The 23,865-nt window shown below is 48.2% G+C and overlaps 8 protein-coding genes across 8 annotated transcripts; 6 read left to right on the plus strand and 2 right to left on the minus strand.

Annotated features, from left to right (window-relative positions):
• Positions 1-26: 26 nt before the first annotated feature.
• Positions 27-6,879, minus strand: I303_102313 (glycogen debranching enzyme; the record flags this gene model as incomplete). Its single annotated transcript, XM_018404905.1, has 19 exons — positions 27-127; positions 359-461; positions 598-687; positions 792-995; positions 1,125-1,321; positions 1,450-1,622; positions 1,699-1,805; positions 1,899-2,110; positions 2,219-2,372; positions 2,542-2,878; positions 2,998-3,296; positions 3,396-3,634; positions 3,769-4,269; positions 4,330-4,361; positions 4,467-4,955; positions 5,014-5,608; positions 5,717-6,282; positions 6,436-6,602; positions 6,667-6,879. The coding sequence occupies 19 exons, from the start codon at positions 6,877-6,879 to the stop codon at positions 27-29; spliced, it is 4,779 nt and encodes a 1,592-aa protein (XP_018265186.1).
• An 860-nt stretch (positions 6,880-7,739) lies between these two features.
• Positions 7,740-9,178, plus strand: I303_102314 (uncharacterized protein; the record flags this gene model as incomplete). Its single annotated transcript, XM_018404904.1, has 2 exons — positions 7,740-8,286; positions 8,559-9,178. 2 exons carry the CDS (start codon positions 7,740-7,742, stop codon positions 9,176-9,178), a joined length of 1,167 nt encoding a protein of 388 aa, XP_018265185.1.
• A 1,373-nt stretch (positions 9,179-10,551) lies between these two features.
• Positions 10,552-12,347, plus strand: I303_102315 (uncharacterized protein; the record flags this gene model as incomplete). The annotated part of the gene is made up of 4 exons (XM_065968519.1): positions 10,552-11,506; positions 11,588-11,721; positions 11,969-12,169; positions 12,315-12,347. 4 exons carry the CDS (start codon positions 10,552-10,554, stop codon positions 12,345-12,347), a joined length of 1,323 nt encoding a protein of 440 aa, XP_065824591.1.
• A 1,000-nt stretch (positions 12,348-13,347) lies between these two features.
• I303_102316 (60S ribosomal protein eL42) lies at positions 13,348-14,023 on the minus strand (the record flags this gene model as incomplete). The annotated part of the gene is made up of 3 exons (XM_018404902.1): positions 13,348-13,476; positions 13,697-13,755; positions 13,906-14,023. The coding sequence occupies 3 exons, from the start codon at positions 14,021-14,023 to the stop codon at positions 13,348-13,350; spliced, it is 306 nt and encodes a 101-aa protein (XP_018265183.1).
• Positions 14,024-15,068: 1,045 nt separating this feature from the next.
• Positions 15,069-16,092, plus strand: I303_102317 (40S ribosomal protein uS13; the record flags this gene model as incomplete). Its single annotated transcript, XM_018404901.1, has 4 exons — positions 15,069-15,107; positions 15,387-15,520; positions 15,672-15,923; positions 16,050-16,092. 4 exons carry the CDS (start codon positions 15,069-15,071, stop codon positions 16,090-16,092), a joined length of 468 nt encoding a protein of 155 aa, XP_018265182.1.
• Positions 16,093-16,819: 727 nt separating this feature from the next.
• I303_102318 (uncharacterized protein) lies at positions 16,820-18,280 on the plus strand (the record flags this gene model as incomplete). The annotated part of the gene is made up of 1 exon (XM_018404900.1): positions 16,820-18,280. The coding sequence occupies one exon, from the start codon at positions 16,820-16,822 to the stop codon at positions 18,278-18,280; it is 1,461 nt and encodes a 486-aa protein (XP_018265181.1).
• Positions 18,281-19,436: 1,156 nt separating this feature from the next.
• On the plus strand, positions 19,437-21,398 carry I303_102319 (uncharacterized protein; the record flags this gene model as incomplete). Its single annotated transcript, XM_018404899.1, has 6 exons — positions 19,437-19,730; positions 19,791-20,027; positions 20,089-20,319; positions 20,388-20,524; positions 20,606-20,774; positions 20,832-21,398. 6 exons carry the CDS (start codon positions 19,437-19,439, stop codon positions 21,396-21,398), a joined length of 1,635 nt encoding a protein of 544 aa, XP_018265180.1.
• Positions 21,399-21,738: 340 nt separating this feature from the next.
• I303_102320 (uncharacterized protein) lies at positions 21,739-23,593 on the plus strand (the record flags this gene model as incomplete). The annotated part of the gene is made up of 3 exons (XM_018404898.1): positions 21,739-21,922; positions 21,984-23,016; positions 23,098-23,593. 3 exons carry the CDS (start codon positions 21,739-21,741, stop codon positions 23,591-23,593), a joined length of 1,713 nt encoding a protein of 570 aa, XP_018265179.1.
• Positions 23,594-23,865: the final 272 nt, after the last annotated feature.

Genomic DNA, 23,865 nt, shown 5'->3' on the forward strand with positions numbered 1-23,865 from the left:
GCACACATCTACTTCAATACCTACACCTACTTCTGCTTTCCGATCTTGTGCATCTCCTCCAAGACATCCAAGATCGTACTAGCGCTCCAAGCTTGAGTATTACACGAGTCGTAACAGAATGCCCCGTCTACACAAGTCACATCGATTCGAATCGAGTCAGCTCTCAATTTTCCAAAATTGGAAAAGCCCAATATCCGAAGGCAGAGGTTTAATGGATAAAGCGAGAAACCCTCCGCGAGTTAAACGAGAGATAAACGACTTCAGGGGATAACAAGATCGCACTAAACTAGACCAGGGCAAGGATCTCGGCAAATTCGGCCTCGGCCGGTTGAGCAACAACAAAGACGATGAGACTCACTACTGTTGGTTAATTCGGGTAATCCTCTCCAAGGATCTCTATCGATATGCTGAGCTTGGTTTTGGAGGATATTCGAGATATAATGCATTGTTCGGGTGGCATCCTGCAGAACAAATAGCTGTTATTAGTGACGGCCGATCATATCACCCAGGAGAGATTTCTCTTTTCTGGGAGAAGATTTTTCTGCCCCGGAAAAAGAGAAGGGATCCTGGTTAGCGTGAAGTTCAAGCCAGACTCACCTTTTTGCCTTCGCCTGCTATTCGGTCGAATTTGAGGTAAGCCATCAAGAACCATCCAGATGGGAAACCCCATTCAGGTCCTTGGTGATACTAAAGATGCATCAATGTATCAGTGTCAGCTGATTCTGCTTTCCCCACGAAGGTTAAGACACCAATGGAAGGCTAAGGCAGAGCAAAGGCAGAGCCACACTCACATTCCATCCTTTCGCAATCGCTTGATCATGCCCATCGTTCGAGTTATCATAATCGCCTCTGTACTGACTATCCGACGGGTCGAGGGTTTTGAATCCCAATGGACCTCTAAGGACAGCATCGGCAATTTGAAGTGCGCCGATCGCTCGTTCGGGGGTGAAGAGTTCGGGGGCAACGATCATCGGTAACGTGTAATTGCATCGAAGCTGTCATTGAACCATGACGATAATCAACATTTGGTCAGCTTACAGAACTCACACCAATTCCTGCTGCGTTGGCGTTGAAGATAACCCGTAAAAGCAAAGCAGAGCAAAGCAGTGAAGCCGAAAACCCACCTGATAATCTGACCATTCCCGCTCTTTGGGCGTTCCGTAGACATCCTTGTAGATACCTCGTCGATTGACCATACCGGGGTTAATATCGTGGTTCACATCTTCGGCAGGATCCGACGGGATATAGTAACATTTCTCAAAGGAAGCTTGGATCAGGTCGGCCCATTCTTTATAAGTGACCGTACGAGTTTCTCCTTTGACTAGAACATCGTTTCGTGGCAAATATCAGCTTTTCCACATCGTTTGACCTTTTTGATTCGTTTGATTGGAGTGAAGAGTGATGGCAACACGACACGCCCTGAAGCGATATAATACAAAAAGTACTCACTCGTAGCCTTGACACCCTTGTACGGCCATTTACCCTCTTTAGCCAACCCGTCAACCCAGGTCAAAGTACTCTTGAGCAAACCAGTGATTTCCACTGGAGCTCCATCTCGAGGGGTGGCAGGTAATCCCTTGTTACCGGCTTTATCGGATGAACCCATCTTGTCCATCCAGGTACTACAAGTGGATTGATCTGATCAGCGTATTCCTCCCTGTATTTGTATTGACTGGTGTGGTGAATGCATCGACCCACCCGCAGTTGTACCTATTCCCACCAAAGATGATCCCAGTCTCCCAATCGACCCAGATCTTCTGGTTGAATCCTTCATCTCTCATATCCATGTCCAAGTTGGGTCCAGCCTGCACAAAAAGCAAGATCAAAGTCATTACATTATCATTAACATGTTCAATCCATTCACGATGCCAAAGAGAAAAGGGGAAGGGCACACATACATTGTATTCCCTAAATTCGATCCCTTGAGCATGTCTCTGCAAGATTTCCTGCACAAGTTCCGCCACTGTACTCTCATATGCGAATGCTCTGGGTGAATCCCATTCTACCCAAGTATCATCCGCAGGGAATCTTCTTTTCACTTTATCATTCAATAAAGCCAGGCCGTTAGGACACATCTTGGTGTAATCTTGGATATTTTGACAAAACCACCCTGTCCAGCGTATCACATCAGCATCAACGTGTGCCCACTCAGGAGAAGTCAAGCTTGAAGAATTTCTCAATGGAGAGGAGACGTCTTGTAATCAGAAAAGACACTTACATGGGCCATCTCGACAATTGTATCGTGGTGTTTTCGTCGAATCAAGTAAATTAGGGATTAGACCATGTTTGAGTGTACTTCCAAACGACAAGATGTGATCCCTCGCTCCAGTAAAGTTTCCGGTGGTAAGGAACAATCCTCTGAGGGAGATGAACTGGGTAGCGCGACATCGTCAGCAACTTTCTCTGATCTCTCAACACTCATTCCCCTTCTGTCTCCTGGCATCACGAAGCCCCTCGAGAACTCTCCCTAGCTTCTCGAACCTCCTGAGATACTCATACCCAGACAAAGAAGGGACGATCTCGGTAAGCGAGACAACTCACAACATCTCGTCCCCAACACCTAGCCCAACCAGCTGCGAAATGCGGCAAACCCGCCGCGAGCGATGGCACAGGTTTAGACGGATTGATCGACGCCGATTTTACCAATCCATACATCTGGACCGAGCATAGCGCAAGGTCGTGCGTGAAAGAATGACCCTCAGAGATGAATTCTGAACATTGTTCAACTACTGCTTTTCGAGCCGCTTTGTACGCAGTGTAAATTATCAGGGCGAAATATTTCGGTCGCATGAATGCAGGGCAGGTAGTTTTGATCAGGTCGAATCGTTCTTTTAGCCATCTGTGCGGTTTTGCGAGGTTCGGTAAGTCGGCGAAATACCTAGAAAATCAAGTGCGACTCGTCAATCTCTGTACCACTTTGGTCTCACGTCTCGACAACAATTTCTGGGACTATCACAGATGCTAAGGCAAATTTGAGAAAGAAGAGAAATAATTCACTTCTCCAATCGTCCCAAAACGTAATCTTGGGCCCAAGTACCTTCTCTCAGATGCGCGCAGACTGGATGACCGAGATCATTGGTCTTCATAATCTCCCTTAGAGGGTGCATCCATCCTTCAAGACCGCAATAGACGAGTGTACCGTAATTGGGGATGGTATAAGTGCCATCTCCACCAGTCGCATCTCGTTCTTCACCATCTGCTCTGTGAAGGATGACGTTGAGGTCAATCAGGTCCAGATCGGAGAAGGCTTCATTAGCTCCACTCTGGATCTTCGCATCAAGGTCCGGCGAGATGTCCTATACTCAATGCACAATCAGCATCCAGCCTTCCTTCATTTTGCATCTCCGAACTACACGGACTGTCGTGTAGACGGTATGATAGTGACATGGACTCACGCTCATAGAAGTCTCGAACACCATAATGCTTCCCGGATCGTATCTATCCGGGATAGAAACCTCGCTGTAGTGTCCATCATTATCTTGACCCTGGCTGATCGGAGGTTCGGGTACTTCAGTAAGTGTCGATGGGATACCTTTGTGTGTCTTCGGATCAGATTTCCATTGAGAGAAGTCGGTAGAGATCGAGGCACCGAAGAGGTACGAGACGTTCGTTCGGGAGAGCTTGATCGGTTTGACTGCAATGACATGACAAGGATCAGTATCAATCGATGCGCGGATCCACTCCCGTTCGTCCCGTCCGAATCGGGATGTATCTCCCACTGAGAGTATCACGAAGGTCGACACGATGTTCAAAAAATTGATTACTCACTCCATCCTCTACCTTCGAATCCCTTGAACGCGCAATGCGCCACAAGCATATATCCCTTGTGCGTGACCGGGTGCACTCGGTGAATCATGATATACTGTCCTTCTTCGTGGACATGTCCTTCAGTGTATCCCTCTTCCATCATCTGGGTGTGTAGGTGATTCAACACTCTCTTCACTTTCCCGATACCGTTCTCGGTCTTCGCGTCGGAGATCTCGTATAATCGATTATCAGTGACCAGGTCGAGTAACTTGGGGTATAGATCGTCGAATCCCTTGTTCGATCCCAAAGCTGCTCGAGAGAATGTGACGAGTGCACCAGTGGACAAAGCGTCTTCGGCAGTTCGTTTATCGAAAGGAGATTGATTATCGTGTGTCAAGTCGTAGAAGACTGCGTGGGGTACTGAACCTTGCAAGGGAGTGACAATGCACGGGCGAGCGGCTCCTTTCCCGAATGGAGGGGAAAGTTCGTCGGCTGATGATAAGCAGGCAGCGTCCATCGAGCCTGAAACCGAAATATGAGCTTTGATTTTACAGTTGAGCAGAGACGATGAAGCTGACTTACCAACTGGTTTGCCGAGACCGAATCGCCAGAGTCTACATGGAAATCGTCATAAAGTCAGTGCATTGCAAGTCACTGGTTTCCAGACCTAGATATTGTTTCTACAGCCCAAGAAAAGAAAATGTAGAGCGTCCACTCACAGATCTGCAAAGTTCTTCACATCATGACCATTATAAGCCTCCCGAACTAACGAATTGATACCCAATTCTCTGACAAACTTCAGATCCATCTCCGAGCTTCCAGTGAACAGCTCGGCCATGATGTACAAATTCGGGTTGATCCGTCTTCCAGCATCGATGACCGCCATACCCAATTCCAACGGGGTGGAATGACAGTTATCCAATCTGAACCCATCAAAAGTAGCAGCGAGAAGCTCGGTATACTTGATCATGTGCGACCATAACCAAGGGTTATCTTCTGGTTTCTTGCCGTATCGCAATTTGACACAATCATCCCAAACAATCACTTGTCTTCTTATATATGCCTTTGACGGGTATTCAGCAAAGTTCTTCAGGGGATCAGCACCCCACATCCAGCCGTTGTTCGCTAAAGCCAGCGAGGCCTTAGGGTGTTTTGAGGTAGTCGAGTTGGAGGGTAAACGAGTGAAGTACTTCTCCACTAATGGGCGTCTATCATACACTTGTCAGCGCTGGATGCCGGATTTAGTATGCGATGTGAATGGCTCACTCCTCTGTGATTGCTCCTAATTTAGGCCCTCCATCTTCCAACCTAGTGAATCTCAATCTCCCGACAATACCATCAATAGCGGCACTGATATCGTCATTACACTCCGAATACAGATCCACATTCAGCACATCGAGGATCTCACCCCATTTCTTAGCTTGTCCTTCGGGTGACTCGTTGGGGAAAGCGGCTTGGACAAAACCAGCGGCTATATCAGGCTGTACTCTTGATGAATATCTTGATGAAAAAGCTCTATAGTTATCGATCATGCCCGCCTCGTTCTTGATGACTTCCGCTAATTGGCCGACAGATTGATTTCCGGACAGATTTGAGCCTCCCCATTTCTTAGGACTGGGCGAACTCTGTAAGAGAGAAGAGCCAACTTCGGAAACGGACGATCGGACGTCGAATACGTAGTATTCCCACAATTTCTTCTCGTCGATGGCTTTTCTCATAGCCGGTATCAGTCTTTGTAAATCATCTTCCGAATTCAATGTGCTTGGGAGCCCCGACGCAGACAGACTGGACGATAGAGCAAGGATGGCATCTTCAAGTTCGACCGCTGGGGCGAGATGAGGAGTGTTGTGAGGTGAGTAACCTGTAATTGGGTCGGAATCAGCTTCCTGTCCATCACATTTACACATGTAAACAAAATGAAGTAAATATGTTGGTTGTAGGTGACTCTTCATGCGAGAGCGACACGCACCAGCTTCGGGATGCTCTTCCAACCAAGGACTATCATAAGCCATATGATTAAGCACTACATCCGTTATACTTCCCAGCCCATATTTCTCCTTCGCTTGCTTGACCACCTGGGTGATCTCGGCATTTCCTCCATCCTTCGCAGCTTTGTCCACTAGAATAGCTTGGTCGTAGGATAATTGATCTTTGATCGAGTACGGTGATCCCGAGAATCCACGTTGTTGTAGCGGTGCCCAGTGAAGCATATTGTATCCCCTCCTGGATGATTCCTCGAATATACCTTCCCATTCATTCGACTTGCCTAACCACTTAGCCAGCACGGAAAGGATGATCAGCCCGTCCAAAGAAACGTTGGTGGATTTGGGTAAGATCGCACCGCCAGCAGAGTTTGACAAGGGGTTGGTAGATGAAGGGAAGAACGGTGCTCTCTCGGGGAGGGAGATTATGGGATCGACGTTGAAATAACCTTTTCGGCCGGTGACTCGGGGTGAAGAGGGTGTAGGACCATCGTATTCGATGTAGTAGCAGAAGGCTCCTGGTGCCGATATCGGGAGGTCGATCTGAATTGGTCTGCAGGGGGAAGGCAACGATGTCAGTACAAAGATGCCTCATATGTGAGACATAGGTATAGTGAAGAGCAGAAGCAGGAGAGAACGATGCTAATCCGGTTGGGTTTCAAGCCGGAGTTTTGCGTGGCTCAACGATCGAGAGCTCACTACTCACTTCGACAGATCGGTAGGTAATCTCCTCTCCTTCCATTCACCTCTTTGGAACACCCCTCCGTCCATTGGAAAATCAGATTTGAGCACACCGTTCCTAGTCACGTTCGTTCCAGGTCGAATCGAGAATCGCAGAACATAAGGCCGCACCGGAGGTGGGAGACGGATGTACTGAAAGAAGCAGAGGCATCAGTATCAGTCCATCGCATGTCACGATGGGAAAGATAACACTCACGTCTTTACCTTCTCCAGGTCCACCATCGTTCTCCAAAGCCAATTCCCAGACTTGTACCGGCTTTCCATCGCTTTCTCCGCTGAAAAAGGCTATAGCTTCATCCTGAGGAGTTTTGGGAGTCTTCACTGCCTCAGAATGATGGTTCGCCGTACCGTTCGTACCGTTGCCATTGGAGAGAGGGATCTTGATACTAGTTGGTTTGAGGGATACCATTGTGGATATCTATGCGAGGTATAGCAGGTAGAATATGAGTCAGGATATGAGGGTTATAGATTAGATGGGTGTAGGAGGTATCAAAGGGAGATTGTTTTGGGGGATCTATGAAAGAGTGGCTGAGTCTATGGCTACAGGCGGTATCAGAGTAGAGTTGATGTCAAGAGGGAGGATCAAGATGGGGGAGGTATACGTGTCTATGAGGATATATCTCTCGTCTCAATGCTTGAATGTTCACTACCTACTACTAGAATGAATTGAAGTTGAATAGCGTGTATGGTTGTATGGATGTATGGTTGTCTTTTTCAATTCAATTGAATGTATGATTTCAGGGAACAAACGATGACGTGGTGGCGTGTTTATCTAAATCCTACTAAAAGCGGGTTTGATGGTTTGACAACGTGGGAATACACGGTGCTCCGGTGCTCCGTGCGTCACCATCACTGAGTCAACCGGGGCTGGAATGGGTCCATCAATCCATCATCAACATACTAAGCGAAGGTGAGCAAGCCCATAGGCATTCACCGAGATCAAGTACAATCAAGGCAATTAGCTGGAATCGCGATGCCATCGAGCCAAGTCAAATGACCCAACCAATTGTCGGAGCCCGAAGACACGAAAGTCAAGTAGTACACAAACTGATTTTAGCAATTGCCCAACTCAAAGCCCATAGCCGGGAGCCAAGCCGATAATAGAATAATTGGCCGATCGTAATTCCAACAAAGACTAATTGACCAAATCAATATACGATAGACGCTTCCAGCCTCCTTCATCACTGGCGAAGATTTCATGGTTAATCAAGTAAAAACATAATCGAATATCATCAAGGCATTCGTCTGAACTTTGGGAATTCGTGAATCATGCCAAGCATACCCTCATTCTCATTCCTCAAACCGAGATCAAAACCAAATTCCCCTCAACCCGTGACTACATATTACCTATCTTCCCCCTCCTCCCCTGTCTCTACCTCATCGTCTGCACAACATCACTATCACTCTCACTATCCCTTACGGCCTATCCCCCCTCCTGAGGGTCCTCAAGCTATCCCTCGTCACACCCTAATATTCTCATTCACACATCCCCATCCTTCCACTTCCGACGCTACTGCGTTCTTCTTAGAATGTATACCTGATCCGATAGGCTTCTTATATCACTCCGCCTCGTTCATCTCTAGATTCCTCATACTCAATGAACACCCAGGAAACCCACGAGACCCAGGAAAGATCGAACCCGACATCGAATGGAGACATCAACTCATTGCGCTCGAGCTGGAAGATAAAGATGGATTGGCAGCTACTTCCGGAGGAAGGATAGGGGTCAGTCTCAAGTGGGTAGAAGGGGTATTCAAGGATGTTAAGAATGGCGTAAGGAGTATCGAGAGTGCGACCAAGGAATTCAAAGGTGTTTGTGAGTCAATCAATCCTACTATGCTGAACGTTTTAGGTCATTCTCCTTTTCTCAACTATGCCTGTTCCTCGGTGCATCTCGGCTGTATCTTGCACAGTACGACATCCATCTTGATCGCGTCTTGATCGCATCTCTTTCTCAATTCATTCCTCTCTTTCAATCTCAGCCTCAATCCCAACCTCGCCTCATTTTCCCGACCTAACCTCCCCCCATTGATATCCTCATCCTCATCCATCCCACATCGCAAACGCTGATGACCGAATCGCTTATAGTACTCCACGAACTCGTCCATACAATCCAACACGACGGATGCAGCACCACTCCCGGGTGGTTAATAGAATCTATCGCAGATTACGTCCGTCTCCAAGCGCGGCTCGGTCCAGATCATTGGCGCAAAAGCGGCTCTGGGCGGCCAGATAAAGGATGGGAGGACGGGTACGATATCGGCGCAAAATTCTTACAGTGGTTAGTCGGTATTGACGATATCGAAGCTCAAATTCATGGCGAGAGATTGGATGTGGTGCAAGCTATACCGACTCAAGAAGCTCTTACTCCGACTCCCACGCTTTTTATCAATCCCACATCCAGATTGACTCCTACGCCAACGTCGACCTCAGCAGAAATCCCGCCTCCTGCGCAGCCAACACAATACCCTCCATTTCCTGACACTGACACTGACCCGGACGCAATCGAAGACGATAGCAAACCGCCCATAATACCTCCAAGTACAAGTACAGATAGACCAAAACGACCAGGACCATTCCCCGATTTAGTCAGATTGCTCGATTCCAGGCTGAAGTACGAACGATGGCACGATAGTTGGTGGAGAGAATTCACTGGATTGGGTTTAGATGAATTGTGGAAAGACTATCTAAGGTATTATGGACGATGACGATGGTGATGGGTCGATCGAAGTCACAAAATTGATCAATTTACTGTAATTTACACCCTGAGCATACATTTTACTGTTGAGAAGGTTGTATAAGCATTAGACTGGTATATGTATGTACGTATGAGAATACCGAACACCCAATTAAATCTTGACAAACCGTTAGACAGTAGAAACTTATTGTACGGGGACCATTCCTTGGCCCAGTCAGTCAGTCATTTCGAATTTCGCCTTTTGACTTTCGCCTTTTGACTTTCGCCTTTTGACTTTCGCCTTTTGACTCGTATTATGTATTACTGACTCTTCAGTTTATTTTCTGCCTTTGGACAGTACCCAAAATAGCTCAACTCGACTCAACTCGACTCAACTCGACTCAACTCAGCTCGACTCAACTCAACTCGACTCAACTCAACTCGATTAATATCAAGAGATTTCTCGCTCATGTTCCCGCTAGGTCTGACGCTGATACATGTTCTGATACATATGCTGATGCTGATGCTGATGCTGATGATGATGTTGATTCTAATACTGATGCTGACATTGAGGTTGACGCTAGAGCTTGATCAGCCTGCGACTCCCCTCGGCTCTCTCTGTACTTCCGAGTGATTAGGAGTCCAGCTCACCCCCCACCTCGCACCTCACATCGAAAGAACAATAGGGATCTGAAACTCGGATCCGAACTCTGTAATACAGTGTCACCCCGTCTTGCATCGCATCCGACAGGTTAAAAATCCAAGTCTCGAGCTCGGTTTCCTTTGTGGCGATCAAAGGACACAGTGAAAATACCAGGCATCCTTTCATAAGCATCTCTTACCAGTAACACAACCTCAAACCGTCAGAACCTCAAACCGTCAAACCGTCAAACCGTCAAACCATTAACACATCAAACCGTCAAAACAGCAAAACCTGGAAACATTAACACATCAAACCCTCAAAAGAGCAGAACATCCAGACTCACTAGGTGATCTCAAAGGATGAGTTCGAGTCAATCATTGTCGCCTCACACTTCAGATATCATATAAACCCTTACCTCGCCTTCTGCCGAGATCCCATCTTGCAGCTTAGGATATACGTCAAACAAAACAAATTAAAAAGCTGATTAATCAATTTTGCTTTGGCATCGGCATTGATAACAATCGACTATAATCTCCCAAAAAGAAATCACACTCATTTACAAAACGCCAAAGTACTGACTCTAGTTTAACGCCTCAATCGGCTCTTACGCTTCGATTGATCGAGCCACACAATTCACTCTGCACATAATCTAACATAACATTACATTACCTTTAAAAAGCAAAAGCTACGAGGATAAATCATCAATCAATAACCACTCGATTCGCATAAGAAGACTATACCATTCGAGAAGATCATCGACCATGCGTCTCTTCACAGTGTCAACACACCTCTTACCGCTCTTACTCTCCTTGAGCCAGTGCCAGGTGCGGGCCAATGTGATCCCATCGGGCTATACTCAAAATTCAAACGACGATGCGCCTGTCGGTGCTGAATCAGGAGGCGGTGGTATTTCGGGATATCCACCTGGGCTTACTGCTCAGGCTCAGCCGCCTCTTATTACCTCTTCTCAAGTCTCTGAACCACCTTCGCAGGTCTCTGAACCACCTTCACAGATCTCTGAACCACCTTCACAGATCTCACAGCCGCCATTCTCACAGTCCCAACCACCTTACTCACAGACCCAACCACCCTACTCCCAGCCGCAACCACCTTACTCACAGCCCCACCCACCATTCTCCGCTCCACCAGGAGACATCCCCCATAACTCATCTTGCAATTGTCATCACTCTACTTCTTCTTCCAGCGTGGCCAGCGTCTCTTCAAGCTGCTCCATATCCATCGCCACCTCCATCTCCGAACCACCCATTCCCACCTCAACTTCAACCTCAGTTCCGGTCCCCGTCGTCACCCTCACAAACGTAGTCACAATGACCAACTCGAGCTACCCCACAGCGCCACCGTTCGAGCCAAGCACGACTGAGCATAAGACCGAAGCTGCAAGCGGATATCCAAGTGCGCATTCCGAGACTTCCAGCTCAGCGGAGCCCACGACCTCAAACTCAAGCTCAGGTTCAACTTCAGACCCAGATTCTAATGAAGGAGGATCGACCCTCGGTGTAGTGGGCAACACTACTCTGTCATCCCAATACTCCGCCACATCTACTTCCTCATCCGCGGGATCACAGCAATCAGGCAGCAACTCCAACAATGATACCAACGATCATGAGCAAGATCAAGATCGTCGGAGCGGCTACCACCTGTACATCAGCGAATATACCGAAGCGCATTCCTTCGGCGATAGCCCCTCGGGACAAGGTCCATGAACCGGTCCCGGTCCTCGTCAATGGACTTTTGGGTTCAACGATACCTATACATACGAGGTATTTGATCTGACAGTTTTCGAGCATGGAAAAGGGAAAGATGCAAAGCAAGATACTGACGACGACGACAATGAGGATGAGGGAGACCATTCGGGGGATGCTCAAGGTCAAGCTCAGGTAGTAACCGGGCAGCCAACTGCCACATTACGCGTAAGTCAAGATATAATAAGTTAAGACAAGTCACGCTGTCTCAGAGCTTCGAAACAATCCTTTCATACTGTACGAGTACCGTCCTGTGAGGTTCTCGTACAATACTGTACCAGCTGGTACAGTATACTATATCCGCAGAGTGATATAATTCTCAATCACCTACACCTGCACCCGTACCTGCATGGAGGTGACCGGATCGCCAACCTGCATACTGCATACTGACCTGATCAACGATGTTTACTTTTAGTGCACAGCAAGCGTGACTGCCTCTCCTACAAAGACATACGACGTGACCATCAACGCCTACCAGACCGGTCTACCCACTGCCACAGCGCCGGCCTTTTTGGAATGCTCCAGTCTGTCCTACGGCAACGGCAATGGCAATGGCAACCGGAAGAAGCGGGCTAAGCCTGAGTCTGAGCCTGAGCCTACTATCACCTCAAATTCAGTGAGTCCCGTCTCTCATTCTAGCAGCACAGTATGTACTGTCAGTCTTCTTGTGCCTGGAGCTGCATCAAGCTGAGCTGACGATGGATGGTCTCCGCTCCTCTGCTCCGTTGATCATTGCAGGTATAAGATAGCTTTCTTACCAGGCGCAGCAAGTCGTCAAGACACGAAGACGGTGATCAACGGCGCAGGCTACAGACATCGTATATATACCATATACATGTAAAATATAATACACCTGATCTGATTATCTAACTTACCAATATACAGTATCACTCCATAGCCATGAAGACATGCAATGATAATGTTCCTCGGGCAAATTCAGATTAAACGGGCGTTCATGTCCAGTTCATCCGAAAGCAGTTGGCGTACTGTACTTCAAGCTCCGGGATCACAGAGCACAGAGCACAGAATACAGGATGTATCGCAAGTTCAGCGATCAAATCAGTCAGGGCACTGAGTCATACCGCATTTCGCTTGTTTGAGCTGGATCTCTTCAAACGCAACAAAGTCACCTACTGCACTGTATTCTGCAGTAGTGGCCAGGCCATCAAGGAATGAATGCTACAACGTGTACTGTACCGTACAGTACTCGTACATCAATTCGCCACACTCACGGACCTTCGTGGTCAATCGCTTCGTAGTCTATCTACTGTACATTGCCGGACTACTTAGTATTTGGCACAGAAACTCTATCAGTCCCAAAAGACTGAGATTGACTACCCTTAAACATGCTATAGAGTACAGTCCAAAGGGCTGTATTCTGTGATCAGATCATTATTGTGGAGTAGGCTCTCTCGCACACGCCGATGTCGATTCCTTTGGTACACCCCGTGACAAGCCGTCTAGGTTTAGTTAGGCCAGCTACATGATTTGGCGAGTCGAGTCGAGCGAGATGAGCAAGAAGGCGAACGGGTCATGAGCAGCGTTCGTCCGAGCAGGCTTGGGAAAACTGCGGCATGCGGCATGCGGCATGTGGGACTGATACTGTAGTCCTGCCTCTGGGTGGCTGATGCCTTCTCGGGTTCCATAATCATACATCATCAACATCCCAAACTCCTATCGAATATACGTAAAATTCCTACTCCTACTCCTACTGCAACTAAAGAATCCAAATAAGACAAGGATCTCGAATCGCGATGGAGGAGCGCAGAGGAAAACAAGATATCGATAATGAGCTTAGAAAGAGATGGCGGCACCCCTTTGTTTCTTGTCACCACCGAGCTCGAAGTGCTTGCATCGCTTGAGGGAGAGTTGGTGCTTGGTCTTGCAGACGGTGCATTCGAGTCTCAACACGACTTTCTTGGTCTGCGGTGTCGAGTTTGGTGTGTTCGAACGTTTGAGCGTAGTGATGTGATGTTGTTGAGTGATATCGGCAGGGTTGATCGAGAGCCGTTGTTCATTCGACATGGGTCAGAGTCGAAGACGATAGGTTGGACAGTTTCAGTAGGAGAGAGACAGGATATGAATGATCGACGGTCAGCTTCATGAGACCCCATCAGAGATGAGAGAAGAGACAACCACTGACAGTCTTAGCTTTCTTGTGGAAAACTGGCTTGGTCTGACCACCGTAACCTGATTGCTTTCCTGTGTGCCAACAAATATTAGCGATGTTGCCGAGTATGGAACAATGTCTTTTCCATATGTCCGCCTTGCTCGATCACCTCAACAGTTCCCCTTATCCCAACCTCATGCAATCTTCCACGCCTCCTGATGGGACAATAAACATGCACTCACGGTCGTATCGTCGTTTACCTTGGGCGGCAAGCGAGTCCTTACCCTTCTTGTATTGGGTAACCTTGTGAGGGGTGTGCTTCTTACAAGCCTTTCCCTTGCAGTCTGTGAACGACGACATAATTGTCAGTTGCTTTGTGGATGCGAGCGGCGCAATGTGGAGATGCCAACTTACAGGTTCGTCGGGTCCTGTAAGCAGAACATGAGAGTTCAGGTTAGCATTCCTATATCCCATATCCTAGCACCCTTGTCGCCCCAAACCCGCATCGTCTGCCCTTCTGCCTTCGCATCGATGCCCCCGATCCATACAATGCTTCACAAATCCTCCCAGCTATCCGATCATAGAACAAGAAGCGATACGTACTTGGGGCTAAGCGAAAAAAAAAAAAAAACATCAGCATTTCGTTATACAAGGCGACCGTGTAATTGAAGATGAAACTCACATGTTGACCCTATCAACAACGGGCAGAAGCAATCACAACAAATCAGCACACTATCCTTCCATTGCTCCTGCTATTGTCGAGCACTTTGACACTGTCGATGTCACTCACATTTTGTCGGTGTTTTGTCGATGTTGATGGATGAAGAAGAAGAGTCTCTTGACTTGTTGAATCTGATCAAGTTGAAAATGACAGTGACAGTGACAGTGAGTGACCAGCGAATCGGTTGCTACAGTGACAGTACAGGCGTATCGAAAGTCTCACCATACGGCCAAAGTGAAAAGGCGGCGGTAAGCGATTATCCTTACTTTTGCAAAATTGGGTCAAAACGAAACTCCGCGAAACTCCGGTGAAGGTGTGGCGTAAATTGACAAAGTGGGATTCACCGCTCATAGGTTTGTATGGTGACTATTGGGAAAATTGAGTGCGTATGGTGGGTACGGTGCATTGCAGCATCTTGCCCCTTGCCATCCATACGCTCTTCATCGTCTTCCGTCAATAAGTGATATATCACCCTTCCCCTTTAACCTTCAAGTCCTTTTGACATCTTCAAAAAAGCGAGTGAGTGTGAGACCACCATCATCGATCTAGCATTGCAGTACTATATTGAAGCAAATCACACGACCATACATCTTACGAACGAGTCAAAGAGACGCTAACCTCGATCTCCTCATTATAGATCGCTTACCCTAATCCTTCTATAACCAAAAAGAAAGATTCGCCAAGATGTCGTTCGCCCCTCTCGAAGCTCATCAGCAATTTCAGGTGGGTATCAATCGATCTTATCGCAGTGAGAGGCAGATGTATCGGACGAGAAGCTGGATGGGTGTAATCTGCCGAGGGAACATGGAGTGTCAGAGGAAACAAGGGAGATCGGTCGGAGTGTACAGCCATGGACCACCGATGGGTCATCTTGAGATGGTTTGAGGACGTTCAGTTATGGAAGGAGAAGAGGAACGGGAGGGACAGGGACGCTGTCAGAGGATAGCGAAAACACGGTGCAGTAAGGAATAGTAAGCTGATCCTCGATTTGGCCGTCTATAGCATATTCTTCGTCTCTTGAACACCAACGTCGCTGGTCAAGGTAAGATCATGTACGCTCTTACCGAGATCAAGGGTGTTGGTCGACGATACGCCAACTTGGTCTGCAAGAAGGCCGATGTTGATCTCAACAAGCGGTGAGTCGGGTTCCTCACCTCTCTTGACCGCCCAGTGAGAACGCTCGATGCCGAGCTCCGGGGATCACCAACACTGCAATTACATACTCCCTTTCCTATTTGATGGCTATCCCTTTGATTCACAATGCTTACTTGTATCCTGTTAATGCAGAGCCGGTGAATTGAACTCCGATGAACTCGAACGAATTGTCACCATCATGCAAAACCCCGCCCAATTCAAGATCCCCAACTGGTTCTTGAACAGACAACGAGACATCAACGACGGCAAGAACTCGCACGTTCTCTCCAACGTCATCGACCAAAGACTCCGAGAGGATCTCGAGCGATTGAAGAAGATCAGATCCCACAGAGGTCTTAGACACCACTGGGGTCTCAGAGTTAGAGGTCAACACACCAAGACCACGTAAGTGTCTTCTCACCCTCCCTATCGTGCGCCTTGCTACGTCTCATACGTCTCACTTGAGCGTAGTCACCCCATATTATTATCTTTCTGGCTGTTGCTGATGTCTATTTTCTTTCCCCACACCAGCGGTCGACGAGTCGGTAAGACCGTCGTCGGTAAGAAGAAATAATCTACTCGTCTACATCTAGGTTCAGCTTCAGGTTTAGGTTTAGAGGGTCGATTGGATCGCACGCAATCAAGGGATCTTGCACTGTATTTCTGTCAAATCATATGGAAAGGCATGCAATTTTTCGTTTCTATCTATTCACTTCAGTGGTTGATTGAGTATCGGGCATCGGGCAGCAACGATACTCTGCTCGTCAGCCCAAAGAAGGCCAATATCGAGTCTCAACGAGCGTTCAGCTCCATTCATTTTTTTGGCTTGCATGGGGTGCCCATCACTCATCACTTATCTGTTTCGTCCGTTGAGACCGGATCGGATCTCGCTGGCTAAGCGATCCTTTCAAGCCTGTCCGGCGGTCTGAAGCTTTTTCGTTTGGAAGATGTCAGAACGAATATGGGTTTACGAATCTTGTCAATTCCTGCTTGAAGTGTGGTGTGTCCTGTACTTGTACCGTGTTAGCGTCAGCCATCAGGCTCGAGAAGGTTCAATACGGGTACTTCCGATCTCCTTTGTACATGCTGCATGTAAGTGGAGCCTATCAAAAATCTTTCGAAGGCTTGCTTACGGTTCGCCATCATGGTCCGGATTCGTATCTATAAAATAAGAACATGATACCTGCACGTTAAGTCTTGATAGCACGCTTACGACATCGACATCGAGGAGCTTGTCGATCTATCCAACTCAACGCACATCTCGACTGACTTTCCGCTTCAAGCTTCAATCGGAAGAGAAAATGAGTGGGGAAGATTATCGATACGGCTTGGACGCGCACTTCAATGGCTGGCCAGCCACGTATGACCAGAACACCGGGTCTGATATCCGATACGCCCCACAACCAGCGAGATCACAGGATGGACAGGTATCATCAGTGCTGTTGACCTCTGACGACAGACGCACAACGGTGGCGGATAGAGAAGAAGAATATAGAAACTCTACCCCATCACTCAGATTCTACAAGTCTCGAAACCCTACCCCGTCTTCATCGGTCGGGGCTGTTCCAACACAAGTTCCGGTAAATGTGAGCACAAGAAGAAGATCCCGAGAAGAAGACAAAGCGACTGAACCACTCAGATATGGCACTCCACCCAGTGAGACTTCCGTCATACCACCTCATCAGGTCAATGCACGTGCAGGGTCCAAAAAGCAGACGAATAACAGAAATCGAGGCTCCAGGCTCAACAATTCAGCATTCATCACGCCTCATCTGGCCGACCATTCAGCTGGTCCTCGGTCAAGGGAGTATGCTGGAGAGGAGCGTCCCAATAGTATTGCCTACCATACTGGACAACTTGGTCATGGTAATACTGGTCGACCTAGATCGTCGACGGATCCGACTCAGGGATCTACCACTTCGAGCATGCCGTCAAATCTGAATTTTGCCCAAGAACATGTGAGCCACGAAGGTGATCATTACTATACGAATCAAGTTGATACTCACTCGTTCCGAGACATTGATACTGCTCCAACGTACGGGCCTCATCTACCTGTGGGGTATGAGGTTGGGCAATATCAACCTGAACAACATGGGTATCAGCAGTATCAAGCACAACCACCACCAGAGCCACAAACACTACAACAACAGCAGCAATATCCTCAAAACCACTCGTACGCTCAATACGGACCACACGTCTATACAGACACTGATTACACAGGGACTTATCAAGCTACTTACGCACCCCACCCAAATCGAGAGACTGGCTCTTCGGCGCCCTTTTCAGACAATCATCACGGGTATGCCTTACACCTAGAGAGGAGTTTATCAGGCCATCAAAGCGCCTTATCAGCTCAGATCGACCATATGTCCTTGCACACCCAACACGCGCCTCAAGGAAGTCATAATGAGGATCATCGCTATACATCGCAGACTCTGGGCGATCCTACACATGGGCCCCCATATAAGCAGATACAACATGACTCGAGGCACAGGTATATTAGCAATACCATGAGCGAAGACACCCGTCATAAATCTCTCATGGACCGCCTTACTGAGCTTTCAAGGCAGGATCAAAGTTTAGAAGCTACAGTGCACATCAGTTGGTCGATTAGGGACAGCTCGACAGGACATCGTGCAGATTTAGATCTGGAAGATTTTTCTCAGACTTTCGAAGGGATTCCATCGGGCAATGGTATAGCTCTACAGAAGAGTCTGTGGGAGTATGATGAGCACCGAGATCCTCTTTACAAGTATGAGTGATTCATGCATTGACTGTACTCTCACCGTACTGCGTCGTGTGGCGCGTGACGTGAACTCTGTCCTCCACGCATCCTCGCTGTTTTGTACAGTGCTGTACTGATGACATCTGGTCGAGTCGTTCTGTGCATAGTGCCCGTCACAATGAACCTGCGCGAGGTGAAGCTATCGTCTCAGCTTCATTCCGAACAAATACCTCGGGGTCACAAATTCGTACAAGTTGTGTACCGTACTCGAACAGCCGTGTGCGCCATCTCTCCTCGGGCCGCCAACTGATCCTTGCAAAGGTGGACATGGATAAAGAGTCATCCATCGCGTCATCATGACGACCCTCGATATCTTTTGTTCGAAGTCAGCTCGGACTTACCTCACGCAGGATACGACAGACACTGAGCAGGTATGGTCCGGCCGAATGTTACGCTGCTTCAAAGTTCAGGCCTTGCGCTGAAAAAGGATGCATGTTCCTCCTTTGTAGAATCGAATCGTCGTAATCATCTGCTGCATTGTCATTCAAGAAGACAACAGATACTCCCCCTACGGTTACATACCTTTTCCTAATGTGGGTTTTCTCACTATTGTATATACAGTATTAGCGCAAGTCTGGCTGCACACCAGTATGGGGCCAGGCTGACGGTATTAAGCCGCCTATGATCGGGTTCATGTCCGTCCTCAGACACACAGAATACATCCATGGATTAGCCTACTTTTTCGAACGCATATTATGTATATTTCTTTTGTTCACATTGCCTTGTCTGAGACACTCCGGAATGGGCTATTGGGGCGGCGGACGAAAGCTGACCCATCTCCGGCTGCCAGTCTCGCCACAACGCGTGCGTAGCCTGCTTACAGGAGCTATGTGAAACCTGGATAGCTGATTGCTGCTGCTGACCTGCCTCTCCACCACACTTCGTGTGCATATACATTTTCTGCCCTGTACTTTGCTTGGCCACGACAGAGCGTGTGCCAATGTCAAATAGTGTTTCAAAGCATTTTTTCGCCACCCTGTTACGCCTCGCCACGCGACAAAACGTCACCACCATCAAGAACAACAACAAAAATCAAAATCAAATCCCCTCTTTGCCTTCCCATTCTTCCCACTTTCTCCGTTACTCGATCCCCAGCTCAGCTGCCGATAGCCAGGCAGAGCAAAAGGCTCACCATGGCTTCTGATGATCTGCCGCCCTTCCTGAAGACCAATCCACCCCCGATAGCTCCCCCATCGACTGCACGCTTGAACGCGCTTTACGCGTCAACATCCTCCCAAAGAACAACCAATCCGACGGGATACAACGCTAATTCGCAATGGTGGTCTTCGGTAATTGAGGAGACTCTGAGAACTGGATGGATCAACGGTGAACATGGAGATAGACTGATCTTAAAGGTGGACGATGGGCTATTGAATAGGCTAGAAGATCAGCTAGGAAGACGCCCCAAAGGGATTGGTGGTGTAATTGTAAGTTTAGCATACATATCGTTGCCGATTCTCAGCTGATGGACCGATGAATATCACTAGCAAGGACTGGCCGACGCAAATCCATCCACTCTCCATCCACTCCCAACCTATCTCTCTTCTCTGATCCCAACACATGCCGGCCCCTCCTTGACATCCAGATTCATCGGTAAACCACTGTGGTGGGCTATGTCGCAATTGAACCCTTTCGGATCATCAAGTGAGAAAGTAGATAAGGAAGAAACACTCTGGTCAAGGTATGGCAAGGGAAAGGAGTATGTGCATATACCGCTGTTGGAGGTGAGTTCATACATTTGTGTCGATCTGCTACCAAGCTAATTTGCTTGTGTTTCTGAAACAGCAATCCGCTTCTGCCTTCACCGGTCATCTATCTAAGAATCCCATCCTGTCATACACAGATGCCTTGTACGATCTTGAAGCCTTCCGCGAACAATACAGCGAAGTCTGTTTCCCGAGTATTTCGAGCTCGAAAAAGCTTCCTGCGGGCACGCACAAGCTGTCCGTGAGGGATATCGAGGTCTTGGTCAAATGGCTGCACCGGGACTGTGGGGTCATTGTTACGGATGGACTCGTACGTCGAGGTCTTGAAACCATAGAATCTCCTCTACTTACGCGCTGACCTTGTTGTGTATGTGACAGGTCGTCAAAGTGTTGGATGCGGACCAAATTGCCTCAGATCATCCCATTTCCGAGGCTGATCGAGGTGTCATATCTGTGATCAATGCTCAGCGCAAAGTGGAGAAGCAGATCATTGGCATCGAAGAGCAGATTACTCAGTGAGTCTAGGCAGTTGTAGTGCCTCTGAGGAACACTCAGTCGAGTGATTTAGACTGACATTGTCATACATCACATCGCAGATCGCAGGAAAAAGCGAAGAAGCAGCTCGCGAAGGGTCAAAAGACAGCTGCCTTATCCTACTTGAGATCGAAAAAGCAACTCGAAGATCTATTAACGAAGAGAATTGCGTCATCCGAGCAGCTAGGTGCGGTGATAAGGAGTATCGATCAAGCGAAAGGAGATGTCGAAGTGAGCACCCACAACCACCTCTTTATCTTACACGGGAAAAACGCTGATAACTTGCAGATCATGGCTGCGTACGAGACCTCCACGTCGACTCTCCGATCTGTTTTGTCCCACCCGTCGCTCTCCCCTGACAAGATCTCGGCAACGACCGATGCCCTTGCTGAGGCTATGGCTGATCAAGAAGAGATTGACCAAGCCGTCAGGATTGGCGGAGAGCTGGCTACGGGTAGCAAGAGGGTGGAAGTGGACGAGGATGATCTTGCTGCTGAATTAGCTGAACTCGTCGAAGAGGAGAAGGCAGCACAAGCTGAGGCTAGAGCTGCGGAAGAAGCTAAGGCCAAGGCTGCAGAAGAAGCTAATCGTGAGATGGAGAGACAAGACGCTAAGAAAGCTGCAGAAGAAGCGAGGCAACAACACCAAGGATCCAGTTTCCTTGCAGAAGGGCATCCTGGTATACAGCAAAGCGACTCGGAATCTAGAATCAGCATTGACCTGGAATCAATCGACAAGACCGATGAAGAGTGGCGAAATCGATACGAAGATGCACAGCATCGTAAAGAAGCTGAGGCGAGGCGAAGCCAGGACGAGCAATTGAGAAAGGAGGAAAGGAGGATTGCTGCAGAATGAAGAAGTTCTCACCATTTTGATGACGATGACGGTGATGGGGACGATATCCCAGACTGCCTTTGTACGTACTGCTTTGTTGTAACATATCCAGATGCATTTACTCCATGTATTATCCTTTTAAAGGTCAGCCCCAGCACAGGGTCTGGGTCAATGACCTCATGTGTCATCATGTTCACCCTGTCGCAGATCAAGGGAGATCAATAGCTACGGATCTGCAATATCCTTTAATGAGAAGCTTGCGAATTCTGAATGGGGATCTACTTCGATGGACTCCAGAGATTCTGCTGGACAAGTTGACCCCAATTTTACGTCCTTAAAAGGGTATTCGCATCTGTCACAAATGTCTTTCTTGTTAAATTATCTTATCGAAAACAATCATCACATACCATCCAAGATATCGCAAATCACCGCTGAATCCCTCGACTCCGGGACTGTCCAAGCACCTTCCACACCGATCGACCCTCACTCATTCATGGGGGCCATGCACCATGAATTGAGCTCCGAATCGTTCAAGCCGCTCGTTGGTAAGTCTTGCACCAGAAAAAACCGGCCATAGGAGTTCTTTTGGCTAATGCGCTTCGACAGTGGCGGAGAAGGCCAAGGAGTACACAGCGAGCTTTCAGCAATACCCTAAACCTGGAACACACGTCAACGAACAAATTTTGAGCTTCACATTCGCTAATATCATCGCCTCAGACCTAGCTCTCTGCGTGGATTCGGATAATGGTCAATCCGCCGATAAGGCTTCATCGTCAAAATGCTATTCCAAGGCCGGGAAATTGGACATGGAGAATCTGCGGGTAATGTTACCAGACTGTTTCGGCCCGGCAGACTGCATGTGCTCGAAAGCACGACAGGATCAGCTCCTTTCGATGAAGTGGACAAAAGTTCGCGGCGCAGTAGAATATCCTTCCCCTAAGAAAGATATGATGCGCAGACTGGCATCGAAGGAACGCTCGCAGATCGTCTTCAACATGCTCTGGAATGGCAGCCAGACATGCAATCAGCATCTGACAAAGGATGCAGAAGACGAAACGAGATGGAGATCATCGCTCCGGCCTGACGATTTCAAGCAATGTCACGGAACCCTCTCGACCAGGTTCTTACCGCCTTGGCTGAATAGACAGAATTTGGACAGCTCGACTGAGCGTAAAGATATCTACCTTTGTCCCTCATATATCCCTGTAGTCGAAGGTACACAGTGGCCTTTTGAAGGACCAATGAGGAATGAAGAAACGGGAGACACACTGATGTTACCTGTGGACAGTACGAGCTGCTTACACAATCGCGTGATGGCCGATAAACACGCGCGATCAAAGGGTCCGAGTCGTACCCTGAACAGACTTCCGACAAGCGTTCCACAGACCCGAGACGACAAGCCGCTACGACCTGCACGGATCCACACGATTTCGTCCTCTCTCAGCTCTGTCACCAGCAGCCCAATTGCGACTCCAGCAGCGCATGCTCTAGCCGCCGCTACTCAAAGAGAATCGGAATCGCTGGACTCCTCTGGGAAGCGTGTTCCGACTAACCGATCTCCGAATGAGATTTATCCCAGCGTGCAAATGTCGATGGCGAACAGAGCGCTACACTGGGTAGACAGTGAACTTGGTCAATTGTAAGCCAAATACATGGCCTCTCCTCATGATGTAGAAAGAAGAAACACAATCGAGCCCTCTTTTCCACAAGTTTCTTCTAGTGTGGGAGAACGAGCACGATGGCTGAAAAGCGAAGACGCCAGAAAGGTGGAGCGGGGTTTAGCGAATGATGGTGTCCTGCTCGTTGGCGAAGGAAGATGGGATGAGTTCTGCTCGTTGAATCCCGGTATGACGTGGGAACAAAACTCTTGCGCGAACGATCATTGTGCGAACGTTGTCCTCATGCTTGAGGGTCAACATGGTCAAATAAATCCCCATCACTTGAACTTGAGAGTACAGGTACAGAGCGACTCGACGGAAGGGGACGGAACTCAGAAAGCGGCGTGTAGTTTCGAATGCCATGCGCGTGCGATAGCGCAGGAAATGACGAAGGAAGATATCATGACGAATTACGAGAATTACTTCAAAGCTCATTTCGCGGAGGACTCGGCGGCTCATACGGATCACGAGACGAAGGATTGGAGGACGACGCAAGATGTGGTGTTGAAGTGGGAGAAAACCCGATTTGGCCTGGAGGAAGAACATCCTCCGTTGTGAGTGACACTCTGGGTGAATCGAAGGTATCCCAGCTGCAAACAGAATGATTTGTCCCTTGTATGTTTAAACACGATGATGCATAAGAGATGCTCATCCAATTTTGACCTAACAGCTATCAAATCCGCAGGCATGCATGAGGTATACACTCGGCACGGATGGCGTTTGCTGTGCGCATCTTGTGGCGCTTCGCCTAATCAAGAGTTGCGCCGTAAGTGATTTAGACCACAGTACTTGCTGCATACTCAAGAGACAGATGTAGGTAAGTAGCAGGA

The sequence above is a fragment of the Kwoniella dejecticola genome, chromosome 2, assembly GCF_000512565.2.
Source record: "Kwoniella dejecticola CBS 10117 chromosome 2, complete sequence".
NCBI lineage: Eukaryota > Fungi > Basidiomycota > Tremellomycetes > Tremellales > Cryptococcaceae > Kwoniella > Kwoniella dejecticola.